Here is a 19,945-nt window from a genome sequence, read left to right as displayed (position 1 = left end):
GTTTTCAAAATACGGAAGTATAGACGCAAGCCATATAACAAATTTTATCCCCTATTTTTTTAACTTTATCAAAAATTTAGGCTTTCAATCCATCAGATGTAAAGCCTCTTTAATTGAGGTACAGGTACACGAGAGTGCAAAATAAATTATAAAAATTAATAACTAGAAATAAACGAGTGAAAAAAAACTATTTACAAGTAAATAAAATTGTTTTAAAAATTTACATATTTTTTTAAGTCATACAAGAAATAATTATTGGAGCTTCCTGTAGATTGTGGTTCTGTTTCCATGTGATTGAAATTAAATTGTAAAAAAATGTAAAAAGCATTGTAACTTTCCTACGTTTTCAATAAAGACACAATTTAATAAAAGAAAAAAAATGGTCATAAAAGCTTACCACATGTAGTTGAAAAGAGGAGTAGGCGAAGGGGCTGATCGTTAAACGATGGACACCATGACACGCTTCCTCGATGACGGATGATGGATCATGGATATGTGTCCACTACGTCGACTCGAATGCGCCGTCAGGGACGTAGTGACGGTCGTGGTGCGCGTGCTGTTATTCTGGACGTTCATGCCAAAGCAGCGTTGCGGATTTTTCGAGCAGAAACGCGAGAACCATGACAATGCCTGGGTGTTGCTGCGCAAGTTTACAAATATCATGTTCTATGCAGGTGCAACAAGATGACCAAAATTATCTATTTCAAGCCTAAGATTTTTTTTATATACATTTCTTACTACTATTCGAGGCAGAAAGTTGAATTATCCTTTTCTAGACATTGAAGTTATAATTATAATGTCTCGTCAAAAGTATAAAGGATTGTCAGTCAAGTTTTGCAGGTTTTAAAATGCACGCGTCCATTTTCCACGAGGAATTTTTTTTTACCCCTTTGACCGATTGAAATTTTGCATGCCATGCATATCTAGAGCCTCACGTGAAATTCAATACAGCTATCAATTTTTTGTGGCTCGACAAAGTATTCTATAGAACAAAAAGATACATATGCATAAAGCATAGACAAAAGCTTGCAAAATGAAATAAAGAACTTGGCTCATTCTGATCACGTTTCAGCGATCAATCGGGAAGCTATTTTTATGACGTCTGGAGCTTTTTGTAGCTGTATCGCTTGTGTTTTCAATTTTTATGATTTTGATGGATGTTTCACAACAAATTCTTATGAGAAATAATTAAATCCATGTATTTGTAATATTATCGTCAAATTATCTGATTTTTATATTAAAAAAAAAAAAGTAAGTCAGGATAACACTTTAGGTATTTATAAAAAATATTTTCATGTCAAAACTCACCGTTTTAATAGTGAAACGACATTTTTAGTACTATTATTTATCTCTCAAACTGAGACATGAGTATCCTATTCCAATAATCCAATTTTTACTATCTATACGTGTTACCGGTAGTAACCAAAAACTAACACTCTCATCTCTCACTCAGCTTCCAATTAATTTTCTGATATCGTTCTAACAAGTTTATTTAAACTTTGTATTAAATAATAGCCCATAGTTTTTCCCAAAATTTTTCTTGTATGGTATAAAAATTTGGAGTCCCAATAAACTTGAACATGTTACAATATATGGCGATGGTGTTATCATGGAGTCACACAGAAAAAACTTTCAACACTAAAAATTACTTTAGAAATATTTATTGTATTGTGTTGAGGTATTGAGTAACAATAACTTGATATCTAAGTAGATAAAAATTAACGACTGGTAGTCTTATTCACAGTATTTCCATACATCATTTGGGACTTATAAATTTTTTTCAGAATCCCATGCACCTAAAAATTTACATGCATTTCCAAAAAGCTTTGAAGTATAGGTGAGTGAAAAAAATTATATTTAAAATAAGGCGTAATCGATTCATTTGTCTTTGTTTATTTTAAACAAATAAAAACAAAAATTTTTTGAGCATTCAATTGTTACGAACTAAAGTCTAGAAATCAAATTAAAATTTGTAAAAAAACTTTTATAACTAAAAATTTATCATTAAACTTTTCTTAAAGTCCCCACTAGAGGCAGATCCCATAGCAAAGAGAATTTTTCGTTTCACCTTTACTGCCCAAGTTAAAAACTCACGTTAAAGCAATATTCGCGATCACTTTCGTATTTCAACACCAATTAAATCGGCTTCAATTCACTTTGAATCTCGAAGCACTTGAAAAGTCCTCCACTGCAAAAAACGTTTCCATACAAAATTTTTGGAAACGCAAATCTGACATGACGCACCAAAACGACCGACAGTTGGGGAAAAAAAAAAAAAAAAAAAAAAGACTCCAGCTCGTGCATTGAGCAAAAATTGCCCGCGTCAGCTCAAGTCTTAGCGCATAGCGCTATTTTTAAGAATATATGGCCCGGAGAAAGAAAGAGACGGTAAAAAAAGCCAACGAGGACTGCGATTAATTCCCGTCAGTTCGCGAACGTAGCACATACGTTTTTTCTCTCTTCTCCGCTGGCAAAGAGGAAGAGCTGGTATAATATACACTTTGAAACGGCTAAAAGGATACGGAAGGGGCTCTCGATGTTTCTGAAGGAAATGCGCGGCTTTTAATAAACGTATAAGGATTACACCAAACGCTCAGGCGTAGCAAAATTATTTGCGAAAGCTATTGCGTCTTATAGTTTCAATCTGCTATCGATTACGTCTCAGCATGATTAGAACTTTCAATTTTTTTAGTTCACTGGGAGGCAATTAATTGAAAAAGGATAATGATTTATTATGGAATGAGGATATGTGTAAAAGGACACACGACATATTACTAATTTTTATGTGTGTATGATATATAAATCGCAGTGAAATTTCCTACACTGTTGTTGTTTTGAAAAAATGTTGTAAAAAAATTATTGGAAAGTTGTACCAAACAACGGCTCTCCGATATTAACACAAGTATTTTCTGTATAAGTTTGATAACATAAAAACACACACTTAGTTCTGAGGTTGTTGGCACTGACTGTATGATTTTTTATAAATTATTAAGATCAAGTATTTTTGGTCAAGTACTGCAATGGTTCGTATTATTTGTTTGTACCTGCTTTAGAAATTTCTAGTAGCAGTGGTAACTTGAACTATGCAATAATTAATCAAAACAAATATTTTTTTTAACGATTTGCTTCTAAGATATATGTATACTGCTAACACGTGCAAGTTGAAAATGTTAAAAATGGTATGCGTCTTATGTACAACAGTGTTAACAAACTATAAAATTAAAAAAAAATTTTTTCAGAAAACAACTTTTTTGCATCAACTAAGGTCCAGGGCTTAGATGTGAAATAGTATTTTTAATGTGAAATAGACAAAAACACGGAAGTCACAAAGATTTTTAATGAAGAAAAAACAAACATTATTTTCTAAACACAATTAAAATCACTACTGATGATAAATTTAGAAACGTTAACATGATGAACGTTTGTTTTTCATTAACTATTGTTTTACAGTACGTACAATTATTTCCATGAGAAAAATACTCATAGTATCCCCTGAGGGGCATTATTTTTTCAATTAATTTTTCGAAAAAATACACTCTACATCATAACCACATGATAAAATTGGAATATTCATCATCAAGTCAAAGCACATCATGAGCAACTTTTATCGTAACAATAAACATCAACCATAATTTTGTATTGATTCATAAAGAAAAAAACTTGATGAAAACCATTTCCTAACCGAGCCCCGCTCCCTCGCCTCAATTTATTCGGGAAAGTTTCAAACTATACTTGAGCGGACGGTGCGTTCGTCTTATCGATGAAGCAGCTTTTTGCTATTGATTTTTCCCACTCGGCGCTAACGAAACCCGCGCGAGATAGTTTTTAGGAGTGCTTTTAAAACAGAGGACAAGCAATGAGCCCCACTTGGCATTTCATCGTAAGTACCCTACCTTCCCTATTGATTGAACGAGCTTATTTTTTCAGCCACTACGCTGAAACAACCACGAACCCCCCACTCGCTCCTCCAGAGAAGCTTACACACGTACATGTATGTCGTAAAAGCTTTATAAGAGTTTCCCGATGAACTGTAGCTCCACCGACGAACCAAATACGTGGGCGACGCTGAAGGGCTTGAGTACGCTTTTTTACTCGAGAACCGGCATAAATCACAATAAAATCATAACGCGTGGCATTGTCATGCAAATTTCGTGAGAACGGAGCAAGTGCTTTTTTTTCTTCTTCTTCCACTCGGTCGTCGTTACGTTTACAGGAGGAAATTAGCTCGAGTACTTTGGTGGTTCGAAATGAATTGAGAGTCAAACGAGCCCCAATTGATGGTAGAAAATGCACTTTGGAAAATACACACGTTCATTAAATTTTAAAACAATTTACGAGTGTACGATCAACTTTAGAAGCTTATTTGATACTGTACGTCCACTGTATCATTTCCACCTCAAACTATGAGCAGAAAATATCTCGAATATCAATAACATGTTCAAGCGAATTGTGGTGCTCGTAGCGTATTTGAATATGTACCTCTTACGTAAAATAATACATTAATAAACGAGTAAATAACAAAGTGAGCACTTTTGTCAAAACTTCCACTCCACCTTGAATTTGTCCTCCCTTTTCCTGATTTTCATTATATATTGTCAAGTCACCAACTTTCAAGTAAAGATTCGTGCTTTTATTTTCAGTTTTCTCTATCTTTTGTAGAAAAAAAGCTTTTCAAACCCTCGACGAATCCCCTATCAAAAGTGCTTTCACGTTCACATACACATCGTATTACCGCAACAGTTTACACCTTGCCGTTTTATCCTTGGACTGTTGTATCCACTTTCCAAAAGGCATTCAGAATTCCCGTGGTCGATAAAAATGAAAGAAGCACGTGCTTTTTTCAAAAACCAAACATGTACAGAAAAAAAAAAATTCAGCTTTACATCGATTTTCTCGTGTGATAATACCACTTGACAGCTTAAGAGGGGAAACAACGATTCAACCCCCTCCCCCCCCCAACATGTGTTCCTAACGTAAAGTACAAAAATATTAGGGACTGTAGATGTTTCGTACGCATATGCGTGAATGTGATTAATCAATATATAGTCATCACGACGGGGTAAGTGCGTGACTCTTTGTGGAACGACAAGGAGCTTTTTTTTGAGCTTTTAAGAGCGGTTCGTTCCAGATGACACATTGCACCATTACACGTTGGTCATGCAATTTATGTTTGACATACTATGTACTTTTTTATAAATTTATGAATCTTTTTTTACTAAATCGTGCTGGAAAATTTATCCATTCTTTATAATACTTACATCAACCATGATTAGTGTGCTTACATATGACAAAACACGCGAGGTATATCAAAACACTTAATAAATAAGTAGGTAGATAAGGGGGGGGGAGGATAGTTTAAAATGACAGCTTACCGAATTGTTTTGCAAAAGGGAGCACTGAAGAGGCAGTAAATGATTGGGTTAGCTGCTGAGTTGAGAGGCGCCAGACTCTGTATGAAGGTGGCGATCGCAGTATTTGTCTGCGATTTCGGTATTTGTCCGTAAACTTGTAGGAGATCGAACACAATGTACGGGCTCCAGCACAATATGAACACTGAAACATTTCAAAGATAAGCAATTTTTATTGCCAGGGTTGAGGTTTGCATTTAATTTGAAAACAATTAATTGATAAGTTTTTTAATTTTACTTTAATGTTTAACTGAAAATAAATTGATCGTAATAATTATTATGAGAAAAAGTCACCAAGTGGGCTGAATTATATATAATATTTTAGTTTCGAAGGACATTTTATTCACACATAAATCTCTAACCATATTAGAATCCATACTTTTGAAAAACCCAGAATTCTGAGAAATATTTTATTTAAAACTGTAATTGTTAGTGAGAACTATTTAAATAATTTTTCGTTTCATGCAGCGTATAGTCACGTGTGATTTCTCATTTGTTCATTCTTAGAGTAACCCTTGGTTGTTGAAAATAATTTTCAATTTTCATAAACCATAATCCAAAGGATAATTCGTACGGATATCATACACATGTTGGCAATTATTTTTTGGAGAATATAAAATTCCAAATTCCAAATAAAAGCATAATACTGTCGAGAAATCTTTTAACGCATTGTTTGGAAAATTCACTTTGTCAGAGCGGAAAATCCTTCCCATGAAAATAATAGAAAGTTTATTTGAAAAAGATTACGTGAGAGCGAAAATATTTTGTTGACATTTTTCTCTTTACGGTAGTCGTGTTATTTTATCCCCACGAAAGAGAAAAACTGTGATTTTTATTTCTGACGTTGTACGTATTTTTTCGTAAAAATAATTTCCATTAAAAACAATGTGTGGTCACTCCTGCAATGAAAATAAATTACAAAAGTGTCAAATCCTAAATAAATTGAAATAAATCACTTACAAAATCTCGGTAAGCTCGAATTAAGAACGTATTATAATATCCACAACGTCGTATATACACAGACATAGGCACGCTTATCCGGCTATGATCCTGAAAAAAAGCAATCGTGCCAAAAAAAGGGTCTCGTCGTCCCGTGGGCTTTCCCTTGCTTTTTTACCTCCTCTCGAGTATTTTTTCTCCCCCAGATTTTTTTATCACACTCTTTGACGTAGGCCATACCATACCCATATAAAATAACGATTCAGAGAAGATCGTCGCTGAAGTTTGTTATTTTTTGTACACACATACAATGTAGTCCTCTGGGAGTGGCTAGAAAGTTCCCAGCACTCTTATGCGCCGGGGCTATTAATGGGGTGCTGGGGTGGTCGGTAAGTCGAGATATTTCGATTCTTTTGCTCCTTTTTTTTGGTCTCGCATTTTTTTTTTTTTTTCATACCCACATAGAGATACAGAGATTAGTGAGTAAGATAAAATTTGACTGTACTGTAACGAATAAAAAGGATTGCCGAGAGCTTTGCCTTGTGTTATAGAATTTTTTTCTGTCCCCAGGACCATAATAAAATAGAGATTTGGTTTCCGAGAGAGTTTTTATACATCTAGACTGTTCATTACGTTAGAATATCGTGGTAGTAAAATGTAAAAAATGTTGGATTTTTTCATTATTAATGAACTGTAAACTCGTTACACTTGTAGTCCCGTTTCTATTCTTAATAATCAAAAAAATTTAATGAGCTTCTCTTACGGAAAGTACTCGTTTATCTATAGTATACCTACAATGAAATGTTAGTGATAAAACCTGTGATGATAATTTAATTTAAAAGTTGTTATTTAAACACAAAAGATTACGAAATGAAAGAATAATATAGCGATACATTTGTGAAATTTTGTGGTAACTGAACATACCCAGGATCTTGGACTGAAATTGTCACGTTATAAAGGATGTGGAGAATGAACCAGTCAGTACATGGGTTTTCGTTTCGAACATCAATAGAAGAAGCCTTTGACATCTGATATGTACATCCACATGCAACGTGGGACCTTCACAATTTGCGGATCACGTATAGATTATTTTAGTTGTCAAAATGTACATGTGTACCGTGTAAGACACGATAAGCTTTAGTGGCCGATTGGCCTGATTTACTCCCTCGAGTGGAATTTTTATGCGAGACTACCAAGGTATAGCTGCATAGGTACTCTTTTATACACTAACAGAATGATTTAATGCTGTTTACGGATCCGAATTTTCCGAGGTACACAGTAAGATTTGGACGCGATACTTTCCGGGGCCGAGCTCGAGATTTCTTAGCCTGCTATAAACTTGGAAGTATACTCAGCTGCCTGTGTTTTTTCTCGTGGTTTATCGCCGGATGAGAAGAAGAGGGGTGGGTACGTATAAATTTTTCTCCGAACAATTCAACTTTTTATGACGTCAATGAGAGGTCTTTGGTCTCGATTGTTTTGGATTGTGTTGGCTTTAGTAAAAAAAAAATATGTATATATGTATATGTATACATTTGAATATACTGCTGATTTTCAACACGAAAAATGTTAGAAACTCCAACAATGGAAATAAGTATGAAAAAGCATAAATAAGGATCATAAGTATTTGGCTACTACTTAGAATGCTGATACTGAATAATATTATACCTGAGATATCGCTTTAAGAACTAAAGAAGCTACAGTTACCGGGACACTTTCTCGACAGCTTTATGAAATAAAAACGAGGCGATGCCAAATACTCGGAGGACAAAGCTTTGTTACTCGGGCATCTTCATCTGACGGGTATGTAATACACGTGGCAATAAGCAGATACCAGAGAGATCGCAATAACAGTTTACATGTTTTTATGTTCCAACATTTCTCAAAAGCTTACGCGTACGTGTATACCTGACCGACAGTGCCATAGTTTTGTTTGTTTCGTTTGCGGCTGAAAAGTTCTTTGTTTGTCCTTTTACATTATGACTTCATTTCCAAGCTCATATTGTATCCCTCCATCATTGAGGTAATCTGGAAACAGTGCCACTAATAGTCGACGTTAACTCTCTCAGAAAATGTTTTACTTTTTACACTCGTTTTATATTTTAAATTTTTATTGATTGTAGTTAATGTTCCAACTAGTTTATAACTTTAGGTTTTTGTCTTCATTGCATAGGGTGGATATTGTTTTTCTGAAAGGGATCTAATCAAATCCACATTCTAATTATACTTATGATTATCAAATGATCCTTGAGTCACCATAGTAATTATAACGTTTTCGTATCTTTATTTGCGTCATTACAACTGTAGTATTTTCTCACACATCGTATTATACATGAAGACCGTCAACATCAAGAAAATCTATAAAGAAGTGGTTTTTAAACGATGTTAGAAGAACAAGCAAATAGACAAGAATAATGGGAAGCTCATCCGCCTCAGTGAGCGTGGAGATCCGTGCTTACTATAACTGGAGGTCCACCTGAGTAGCTTCGGTATTTCATCGGGATAAAAGATTTATTTTTGTTTATATCTTAAGGGGGCCTTGTACTCATAGATGACCTTACGGCCAATCTATCTACTAAGGATACTGGTAACGCGGCTACATAGTTGCTGAAGGATTCAATCAAGTCTGCCATGGAAAATCCAAGCAACGTCAGTCTGATATGTTGTTAAATCTCTACTAAATCTAGAAAAAAAAGTACCAACCCGACGGCCTACAGACTACTCTGTCACCATCAATTACCACTCCTACGTAATACTTCTTGGTGAAATCCCTAGAGATACCTTAAGTGTATTTAATACACCCACCCGTTAATGATCTAATACGAGTCAAGACGAGAAATAATCAAGAAGGAAAAAACATCTGAAATTTCATATTATCTCATCCTTTTTTTGTCGACAGTACCTATATGTATACATATCAGTGTGGACGAAAAATAATCTAAAGGTTGTACGTATACGATTCTTTCAAGCCCTTATTCTACGTTTCGTACATTATTTACAGCTCAAAATCAAGAAATTTCATTTACAATCAGGAAATTATAAATATTACAGTGGGTTCTCATAAATAATTAAAGTAATTTTTTTGAAAGTTAATTATCTCTCGTTGAAAAATTGCCTTCATTGGCATGCAACGTAAACTGTTGTTAATTTGACAACGACGCCTTGAACAATACATGCTTTGTGAAACACAAATCTCCCACAAAGCAGTGCGACAAAAAAAAAAGCATACATAGGAACAAGCACCCAGAAACGCTACTCATCCGAAACAAATGTCCATCAGAGGCACTATTCGCCCGTGCTACAGTTATGCCACCGCCACGAGCTCATCTAAAAACGAAAACTCCCCTCGTGTGTTGTAACGGTGAGCCAATCTTTTCTCTTCCTCGAGCCAAACACGCGCGCCCATCCATCAACATCGTATATACTTATTACACAAGCCGCTACGCTAAAGGGGTGTATTTATCATCCCTCAACGTATGATTAATGTGATACCCACCGAAAACGATGACAAGCGTCATCTTGACTGTTTTGATTTTGGCCTTTGGTATGATGCCGCGCGACGAGGCTCTCCGGGTGTCCTGTGTCGCGTCCTGCCTCAGCTTCGAACTCTGCGACCAGATCGTGTAAATGATGACCACGTAGCAGCCGGTTATTATGAGGGTTGGCACGACGAACAACGTCACGCTCACTATCGTCATGTAGATGCGCCAGTTCGTCTCGGAGCCCAGGTCGATCCAGCACTGGGGCTTGTCCTGCATTCAATTTTTGATCAATTGTTTCATTTCTTTGGAAATGTCTTTCGTGCGTATTGTTCATTGTAGTACATTTAAATGATTTGACGTGATGATCATGTACTATTAATTATAATGTCAATAAACAAAAATTGTCACGTAAAACAAATTAACTGGTCGCACACGCTCAAAGCATAAAGTCAATAAACATTTTCAACGTATGTTGGGTAATCAAAAGAAGTCTTTTTTTTCACAATTTCAACTAATAAACAAAGAAAAAAACTCTCATACAATTTTATAAACATAGTCATCACAGGAGACTCGATTGTTTAACTTTCACAAAAGAGACTCCTTTTCACGCACACAAATGGATGGGTTGGCGTGCTCCCGTATAAAACCACTCACCTCGATCATTTTCTCCTCGTAGAGAAAAAATATGGGCACGCTGTAAAACGCAGAGATGCCCCAGGCGGCGATCACCAAGGCCTTGGCTCTCCACCCTGTTGATGGAAAAAAAAAAATTATATACTTGCACGTATAAATATACAGCCGGTAGCTCGGCAGAGCATAAATTTACCGACCCACGCACGCACTGCGTGTGCAAATAATTGAATTTGAATCCTAACTTTTGTATTTCTACTCTGTGTATACATTAGACTCAAATGGCACGGTTATTTCAATGTTCAATCATTTCGACGCGAATAAAACAATACCAACCGCGTGTATGTAACATCAAGCCGACGTTTATATGCACCTCTTAAACGAGCTGGGGGTCCATACATAATCATTTCGAGTCGAGCAAAAATTTGAATTGTTTGCAAAAGGCGTTGACGTGCCCCTGCACGCAAACCAAGAGCTAATTGCAGGCTCGTCGCCAACTCCAAGTCTCAATTACCGCTGGATCCGACACTAATGACCAGCTCGACCGTATGGCTTATTATCTGCCACCCAATGATCCACCTCATGCATGCATGCATATGGGAGGAAGAAAATCCACGGGTGTAATTTAATAAAGGGAGGACACGTGGGTATATAGCAGTCTTGGGAGATGCAAAAAGCGAGGACGGGGTGATGACGATAAAGAAAAAAAAAAGAAAAAAAAAAAAAAAATAAAGGAGCAGAGACGGGCAGGGATCAACGACACGCCACGAAAAAATGCGCGCTTAAAGGGTATACATCCTGCGGATTGTTCGAGCTGGAGGAATTTTACGAGGCTAGCCCGCGGGTGGGCGGAGAAAGAAGATGAGGAGGAGGAGGGTCGCGCTTTTGCTGTACCCACAGTCTTTTCGGCGGGTGCAACGACCAGAGCGGATTTTTCTTGATTGGAGCTGCTTTGAAATTTCATGGGAAGAGGTCCCCAATGGATGGAGTCTGTTTGAGCTTTTTTGATATTTTGGCTCGAGGAATTCAATTAAAGGCACATTTGCACGGGTGATCGTTGAGTGGGACGTGCCATGGGTAGGACGAAGATGTTGCGCACTCGTGTGAGATCTTTGCTTGTCGGAGATATCGAGGGAAGGATGAGACATTGATCCACTCGGTTATGGGAGCTTTCGGGCTGCTCAATCTCTTCGAATATCCGTTGCGATTTCACGCATGTAATGCAACTGCATCGATTCACTGTTTACCATTATAAAAAGGACTTTATTCTTTTGGATGAAAAAAAACGTAATTTAGTAATTACTTGAAAACCAAAACTGAAGATTCATTAAATTATTTATCAGATGAAACCCTAAGACTCACTTTTTTATACAAAATTATGTACAAGCAAAGTTTACATTGATAGTTTGATACAGAATTTCTAAAATAATTTAACGTTTAAAAGTATTACTTGTATTTTTTGATGGCACGCTTAACTTGACAATGAATCATTTTGCATACGTACATCGAGACCTATAGAGACTCCCATATAATACCAAAAAATAATATAGCGTGTAAAAATATATTAAATAGCGTACAAAAAAAAATTTTTTTTAATGTGTACAAGTTTGCATGAATATTGCCGTGTACCCAAAGGCAAAAAAAAAAAAAAAAAAAAACACTGCATGTACCCACTCACAAGTCATACTCACAACCTCTGGAGAACTTCATCGGCCGGATGATGGCGTCGCATCTGTCTATCGAGAGGGCAACGAGGACGTAGGTCGAGCTGTAGGTGACAACGACCTGGGCGAAACGTATGACCTTGCAGGCAAAATTTCCCGCGTACCAAGCCACGGAGTACCGCCAGATGATGTCAGTCAGAACTGATATTATGCCCACCAGGAGATCTACAATGGGAAACAGGTTGTTAAGAGTTTCGTGCCATCCAATGGCTCGGATAGCAAACGATATTAGATTGGTTCTTGTGGTGTATTGTACTTATGGAGGGGAAAATGATACTTGGATAATCAATTCGTTCTCGAATATTTCTTCCAAATCATTTCTTACTTTTTACATCTAACATCAAATGCATGCATCGGTATTAATAAATTTACTGTGCGTGTGATAAAGCTGACATGACGTCCATAAAGAAAATGGTTTTTCTTTCATTTCTTCTATTGGAAAAATGTAATACTTGATTTATTGTCACCCCACTTATATTTATTTCATCATCGTTATGAAAAACGTTGTTTTCTCTACTTTATACACTGATATCTTAATTCAATGCTCTCGAAGTACGTTGGTAAGTGATTTTTTTTTTTTTTTTTTTTTTAAATGTATTTTACGAGATCAATTTAGTTTTTAAAATACTCCAACTATGTAGTAGATTATAAGAACTATTACCAAAATTTGTATCTAATGATCATTTATCATCATTATTTTTATTGTAACAGATCTTTATTAAGTGATTTTTTTTAAATCTCTGATAAGCAAGCAATGCCTTAAACGTCATTTTAAAACAATTCTAATGAATGTGTCAGATCTAAATGATAATGATAATGTTTTTTTAATACCTCCTGTGGTTGATAACGCGACATCACATTTCATAATCTAATGTTTTTATGCTTGGACATTAAGATAATGATTGTAAACAAACTAAAAAAGCATTGCAGGAGATACGACAAATCTCTAAATAATTCATGTTGGTAATTTTTTGCATCGCTTAGCTGATGAATGAGAAACAAAAATATTTTTATTTAGATATGGTCCCACTACTTCTCGAATCTTCGTACCATATTTTTCCTGTTCATAGTTTTAGTGAGTAGTTACTGATTTTAATAATTTATGGTGTAGGTATTTATTTTATTTTCACAAGACTAATGAAGTTGAGAAAAAAATACGTAGCATATCTAGTATTTGCAGACATTTTTTTTCGCAAGAGTTGCTTCCCAATGTTAATGACTCAAAGTTTTAGCCATCGTACAGGTACACGTGATTATTTGAGTTGAAGGGCTTCAAAAAATTAGTTTGGTAACTTACTCCTTTTTGAGCAACTTCTTCTTCTTATTTTCCCTCCCACTTTAAGATATACGTGCATGTATTCGTCGAAGAACTTTTAACTGCGTATGCGAACAAAGCTAAAAATATGTCGTGGTACAAACAAGGAAAAAAAGGTGACTATGTGTAATGAATTTTATAGCTCTTGAAGTTAATTTTTTTTATTTGGACTTTTATTAACGATAGACAACTTGTGTGTGTTTTTTTTTTTAATATCGATGAACTTTTTTATACCCGTTACGAGATAGTCACACTTAGTGAGCTTGAATGTCTGCCCACTTAAAAAATATAATTATTATTATTGATGTTGCTCATTTTCATTAAAAATTTTACACATTTGTTTTAATTTTCCAACTGACACATAATACTAGTTTCCATGTGAAAACATAATACCGCAATGTCATCAACCACCTTTCCCACTTCTAAACTTTTACCCGATCTATCTTAGTCGATTTTAATTTATATGTATTTATAAAAAAAAATTAATTAATAAAATAATAAGTAAAGTAAAAAAATTTGAATCCAAAATTTTTTTGCAATTTACTGAATAAAATGAAATGAAATTTTTTTTTTTTTTTTCATGCAACATTCCAAGTAACTAGAAAGTAAGATATAAGCCTCATTTAGTTGAGCTGATTTTGGAGATACTCTGGATGTATGTCTTTCTCCATTTAAGTACAAGAATAAACTCACTGAGCACCACGTTGATCACCTTAATTTTACGTTCAAATTTTGATTTACACATTGTAATGAAGCTCAATGTATATAGGGTTACACTTTATGAAGCCTTTTTTAAAATTTTATTTTATTGCAATTTTAACAGATTTACACATAAAATTGCGGGCAATTAATCAGCTCGATACTTTTGCGTGGCCACCTTGTTATTGTACGCAAGCATACTGTAAAAAGAAATAAAAAAATTCTATCTCAGTAATTACGAGATTTTATGTTGTGTGCTATGGACTTCGACGCTTACATGAACTGATGGGGTGATCGTAAGTTATCTTAACGAGGTCCTTCTCGAGTTTATTGCTCAGTTTAATAGAATCGAATTCAATTGCTCTTGTTCGCTGGACAGTAGTCCATATACACAAACCCGGAGCTCAAACAAAATTTATTTTGCTTCATAAGAAAAGCCTTGAATCGGTCAAAAAAATATTAGTTATATTTGCAATTTTACAAATTCATTTAATGGATCAATAAATATTGTCAACTAAAAAAACGTCTTATTTAAAAATATTTTATTTACATATTTTATTTGCTTTGCTCATTAAACCCCTCTTCGCTATGATTTTCTTATGCAGCCGCCTTAGTACATTTATATTTATAGATACATTTTACGAACACTGCCATCCTTATTTTACACGTTTATATGCGGTACAGTGTGACAATCCCCTCAATATAATGGGCTTATACTAGAACGAGGGTGAAAAAGTGCTAATGCGTCATAAGTACGTGAACGGTAGCTGAAATAAGCTCAAGTATACGAGGACGTGACTGGGTTGCGATTTTAGATGGCTGATACCGATACGGATAAAATTCAATTGCATGGTAAGAAATGGCGCGTAGCGGGATTCACAGTATATCTTGATTTTCATTGATGCTTTTTTTTGTTCTTATTATACAGTAGGTGGGTTTATTTTTTATACAATTATAAGTACAAAATTTATGTTTAAAACAAAATTAATGTAGGGAGCTTTTAAAATTATTGGTGTTTTTCAACTGGTTTTTTTGGAATTTAATTTCGATTTACATTGTGTTCAATAAATATTTTATAATAAGCATGATGTAAAATATTTTAAAATAAATATAATGTCAATTTATTAAATATTATGGCCAAGTTACTGAGTCCTTTTAACATAAAATGTAACGAGTAGCTGATAAAATGTAATTACTTTAAAACACGTAATAAATAAATCTCTCGTTTGTATTACAAACTACAAGTTCAGAATGTTACTTTGATGTGTACGATATTGAAGCAAGTAAAAAAAAATTCAGATAAATTAGGAACACAAATGAGCAAGAAATAGCGTAATTCAAAATTATATCCACTGTTTCAAATAGTTAATAATATCTTTTCATCACATTTAAATATTCAATATAAAGCAAATGACTTTGAATGCAGAAAAGCAACAGAAGTATATACATTCAGGAAATTAAACCATATTGCTTTCTTTTGTGTACCGAGTCTATAAAGCTAATACAATCAGTGACTAAAATTAAAATCTTCAAAGTAAAAAAATTAGTACTTTTAGTAATGGTAGAAAGTATCTTTCTAGACTAACCTGCCAGGGCAAGTTGTATGATGAAAAAATTCATCCTGGATTTCCTTCTGTGTCCATGGAGTAAGTTCGCGAGCACAGCCGTGTTGCCGGCTACGATTATTACAAACAGCAGCCACAACAGCGTCAATTGTTCAGTCTGCAAGCACAAATGTACTAAACGTCATTACATTGCGATATGCAAACATATATTATAACTCGATTTGTTTTTACTCTTAATGTGTAAGAAACTGTAGAAAACATCATAACAGCACATCTAATATCTGCAATTGCTTGAGCAAGCTCTATTTCTCAACTAATTAAAAAAAAAACTTACCGTCACTTTCTGTAAATGGGCAAAATATACATGTATTGAATTTAACGCAAGTTATACAACGATGTCAAGAGGGAAAAAACCCCCATAAGAATCGTACCTGAAAAAACACCTCCTTGCCTAACTTGTGTGTACAACAATAATTTAATGCTGATTTTGTTAACAGCTTCATATAATTTTTTATTGTGTCTCTTTTGCGAATTTTTAAATCGTCCTAAAAAGTATTATAATCACTAAAAACATTCTATAAATTACTTTTAATTATATCCAAGAGATGTGGGTTGAAGAAAATGTGGTTGTGGATTATGGATAGCATCAAACTTTGATGATTATTTTCTATAACTAAAATAGTAAAGCGAATTTTCATCAAAATCTGTTTATGTGCACATCGACAATGTAGAGATTATTTTTTTAGATGTAACCCCTTTCCGTACAAAAATTTTTTAAATTTCTTCGTACAGTTTTTATTACCTACTCGTTAAACAATCCCTGGATAAAACCTGGACCAGCCAAACATTATTTGTCCACCCGCCCATCCCCAGCAGCCGTGGCATCGGCAAAAGCTAGAATTACTGCCCTCCTTAATTGCACAGCTGCGAAGCTTCGCTTGCCCCGAGATGTATACCCACGGAGCGGCCATAACTAAGATCATCTTTGCCGTCAATTTATACGCTGAACTAGGCGCTGCGAGCCCCCGATCTTTGATGCCCCCGTGGTCGTTTTCGTCGTCGGTGTGTGGCTTAAGTGGGCGTTTTCGGGATGATTAAGTGTCGGATGCACAGCAGGGTTTTCTTGCTCCCGCGCGTATTACAATTTTAGATTAGGTTCTTCGAACTCTTACTACTCTGCTGATTTACGCTAATCGGGCGTAAATCAATCAATTCTTTGATCATCATCCAAATTGGCCTTGTTACGAGCAACAACACGATTCGATCACATAATTTTTCAATTTTCTACCGATTAACAATATCAACAGTTTTGGGACCATGTGATGGTTCAAAGTGTAGTTTCATCAGAGCAATAAGCGTTTGGAGTTTTCAACAATCGTATTGGTTGATGTAAACCCGGAACCAGATACCTTGAGCTCGGCGTAAAATTTTTGCTCCAATTAAGTAATCGAAAAATGATGCGATTGATCAGATGTTGGGATTTCTAGCCAACCGAGTCCAACCGGTTAATCGTCGGCGATAACACGCGCGTGGCTGTTCCGTTCGGAAGTACAAAGGCGTTCCAATATATGTATACATACGCGGTGTACGTGAGCTTGGGGTAATTGCACACGAGGAGGAAGAAAAGAGCGATAAGAGAAGAGACGTCACACGTGTTGCTGATCATAAATTCGGGAGCTGAGCCAATAGGAGGTGCACGCACGAACGTGTAGCTGTGACATATCCTGCAAAAGAAAGATGTTAGTAATAAAGTTTTGCAACATTTTTTTTATTGCTCATTTTTTTTCCCATCAGGTGACGTCTTTGGGCAAACAGTGTTATTGTGTAACAGGAGAATTTAAAGGCTTCGAAGATTGACGTGTGCGTCTTTTAAGAAAATACAGGCTGTGCTGACAAAGCTGCGTCGAGAGAATAAATTATGACACTTGAATAGGTGCTCGATGGTATCGAATGATTCGTTGGTACACGCGGGAAAAAGTGGGTGCAAACAGCAACGCAAAGTCACGCGTAAATGTTGGTTTCAAGTGAACCGGAATATACAGCCAAAACCGATGAGAAAAAATTAAGTCTTACTATACCTGCGAGCTTCGTGTGACGTAAATGTAACTAATTAACCGCTAATAGATCATAGGTATAATGTATTTTCGTGACGCATGAAAATCTTTTTAAATTATTTTTTGTGCAAAGTACGTTTTCTCATTTCCTTTGCAATTTTAATTTTTGTTATAAATTTAAAAATAATATGCACAGTATCGATATTTACTTAAAATTAAATACTCCAAAATATAAATAATGCAAAACAAAAAAAATATTGTGATTACAGTGGTTTCAAACAATTTTTATGTTTTATTTCTCGCGTGTAATAAAAAAAAAAAAAAAAAAAAAAAAAAAAAAAAAAAAAAAAAACGTAGTGAGCATGTATGTCATGGCTATATAATTTCAATGAAATCGTATGAAAGCAACGTTTCTGATGTAACGACATCAAATATTGCGCAAAAGTACGGAAGTGCCAAAAAGTGCGATAACGCAACATTAATTATTCGTTTTTAACGAGGAACAGAAAAATAAAAAGAATAAAAAATAGTTTAGCCTCGAATTGTCTTTGTTCCGTTGTTTCGTGAAAAAATCCAATAGTTTTTTTATGGAGAAAAACGGCGTCATTAGAGAATGAAAAATACACCCCCATAAATAACGCATCGAAGTACAAGGCGTACGACCCATCCATCTCTGCCTATTCGCCGATTCATTCAAACTCCTCTGCTGTAGCTGCAGAACCTCCTGTGCAGCCATTACGACACAAACATGTATCTTAAAGGTTTCGGTACCTCGAAACATCACAACTCACTGGAGTCACTCTCAGTGCTATTTTGTAATTTAAAGCGAAAAAAAAATTATTCATACAATGCCACCCCCTTTTTTTGCTTGTCCAGAAATTCATGGGAAACGTTTAAGGCAGCGAGTAAAGGGTTTATCATCGTTTTATTGAATCATCTTACGGTCGCGAAAGAATTCCAGCATCAAAGTCCGAGAAGAGCGTTTTCCAACGACCACTCAATACAGCTCCGGTGGATAACTCACTTTCCCAAGGATTCAACAAAACCAACGGGTATATACACGCGACATCCATCTCGTTAGCTTCGCGACATCCAGGGAGTCTGCATAAGCATGAGACTCTACGGCGTTCGATGGTATTCGCGTGGAATCGCGCAGGGCCTCCGTAAATGGCAACCGAGAAGCAACTGTGCCGTAGAATCTCGCGTTTCTCGTTCGCGGACGAGAAGGGAAGAGCAACTACTGCCTGAATAATCGCTCGCGCCGTCCGAGATCGCGATCCTTTTTACTGCGGATATTTTTTTAATTGCGCGATTCAACTAGGCCTGACCCCTTCATTCACGTCACGGGAGCTTTATCGCGTTGAAAAAAAAAAAAATATTTAGGTGACACAAATTTTTACATATATGTACGCAATTTTTGAAAATTTTGTGCTGGAGCCAAGTCCTCTTGCTTGCACACTATACTCTTTAATTTTCTAAAAAAAAAAAAAAAGTATTTTTCAACTCTGTAGACAATGATTTTGTCTCTGTAGTTTAAACTTTTTATTTATCTTCGTCCATGCCTTGGTTTTCTGTTTTTCTTCAAAAATAATTTTTTTAATATTTATTTTAGTACTATAATTTTTATTTTTGGCCTTCCATCTCCAGACTTTCGGCTCCTGTGAACTGTGATATCAGCTTCTAAATCAGTATGTATAATTTTTTTTCATTAATAAAAACAGTATTTTTTTTATTACGTGCTTCTATGTTATCGCTCTGTCTCTCAGTCTCTATTTTTGTCTTCGTTTCTTTTGCATTTGTCTGCAAAAGCACTAATTCTAATACTCTAATAAAATTTTGCTATAATTTTTTAGTGTACACAACATGGAAAAAATTATGTTGTGTTATTTATTGTATTGAAATACAAGACAGCACAAGAAAAACATATAAATCTCGTAGAGTCTTCCATGTTGCGACAAAGTAAAATTAAACTTTGATACTTGGTTAGTTTATCATTACAAGACATTATATTATCTAGATTGGGAAACGATTTATTTTAAGACAAGTACGAAAAAAAAATTTTTAATTTACGAAAAACCTAATGTGCTTACATTCAAATAAAATATTATTACCGTTACTTTGCTTCAATG

General features: G+C 35.1%; 1 protein-coding gene across 1 annotated transcript; it reads right to left on the bottom strand.

Moving 5' to 3' along the window:
• Positions 1 to 438: 438 nt before the first annotated feature.
• CCAP-R (Crustacean cardioactive peptide receptor) lies at positions 439 to 18,889 on the bottom strand. The gene is made up of 9 exons (XM_089592123.1): positions 18,759 to 18,889; positions 17,255 to 17,486; positions 16,097 to 16,105; positions 15,784 to 15,919; positions 12,151 to 12,348; positions 10,484 to 10,578; positions 9,844 to 10,099; positions 5,373 to 5,553; positions 439 to 640 (listed from the first exon to the last, which is right to left on the bottom strand). Exons 1-9 carry the CDS (start codon positions 18,887 to 18,889, stop codon positions 439 to 441), a joined length of 1,440 nt encoding a protein of 479 aa, XP_089448249.1.
• Positions 18,890 to 19,945: the final 1,056 nt, after the last annotated feature.

Source organism: Copidosoma floridanum, unplaced genomic scaffold (genome assembly GCF_036245765.1).
Source record: "Copidosoma floridanum isolate Cflo_tuat_1 unplaced genomic scaffold, Cflo_Japanese_pri ptg000014l, whole genome shotgun sequence".
In the NCBI taxonomy this organism is placed as follows: domain Eukaryota; kingdom Metazoa; phylum Arthropoda; class Insecta; order Hymenoptera; family Encyrtidae; genus Copidosoma; species Copidosoma floridanum.
Note: the sequence above shows the minus strand (reverse complement) of the source record. Positions and strands in the feature narration are given on the sequence as shown.

Excerpts from the sequence above, each read along its gene's own strand:
- CCAP-R (XM_089592123.1), bottom strand. The coding sequence starts at position 18,889 with ATGGATGTCGCGTGTATATACCCGTTGGTTTTGTTGAATCCTTGGGAA. Across the intron at positions 17,487-18,758 it reads GCTGGAATTCTTTCGCGACC|GATATGTCACAGCTACACGT; the intron begins GTAAGATGATTC and ends TTTCTTTTGCAG. Across the intron at positions 10,100-10,483 it reads ACGAGGAGAAAATGATCGAG|GACAAGCCCCAGTGCTGGAT; the intron begins GTGAGTGGTTTT and ends AATTGAATGCAG.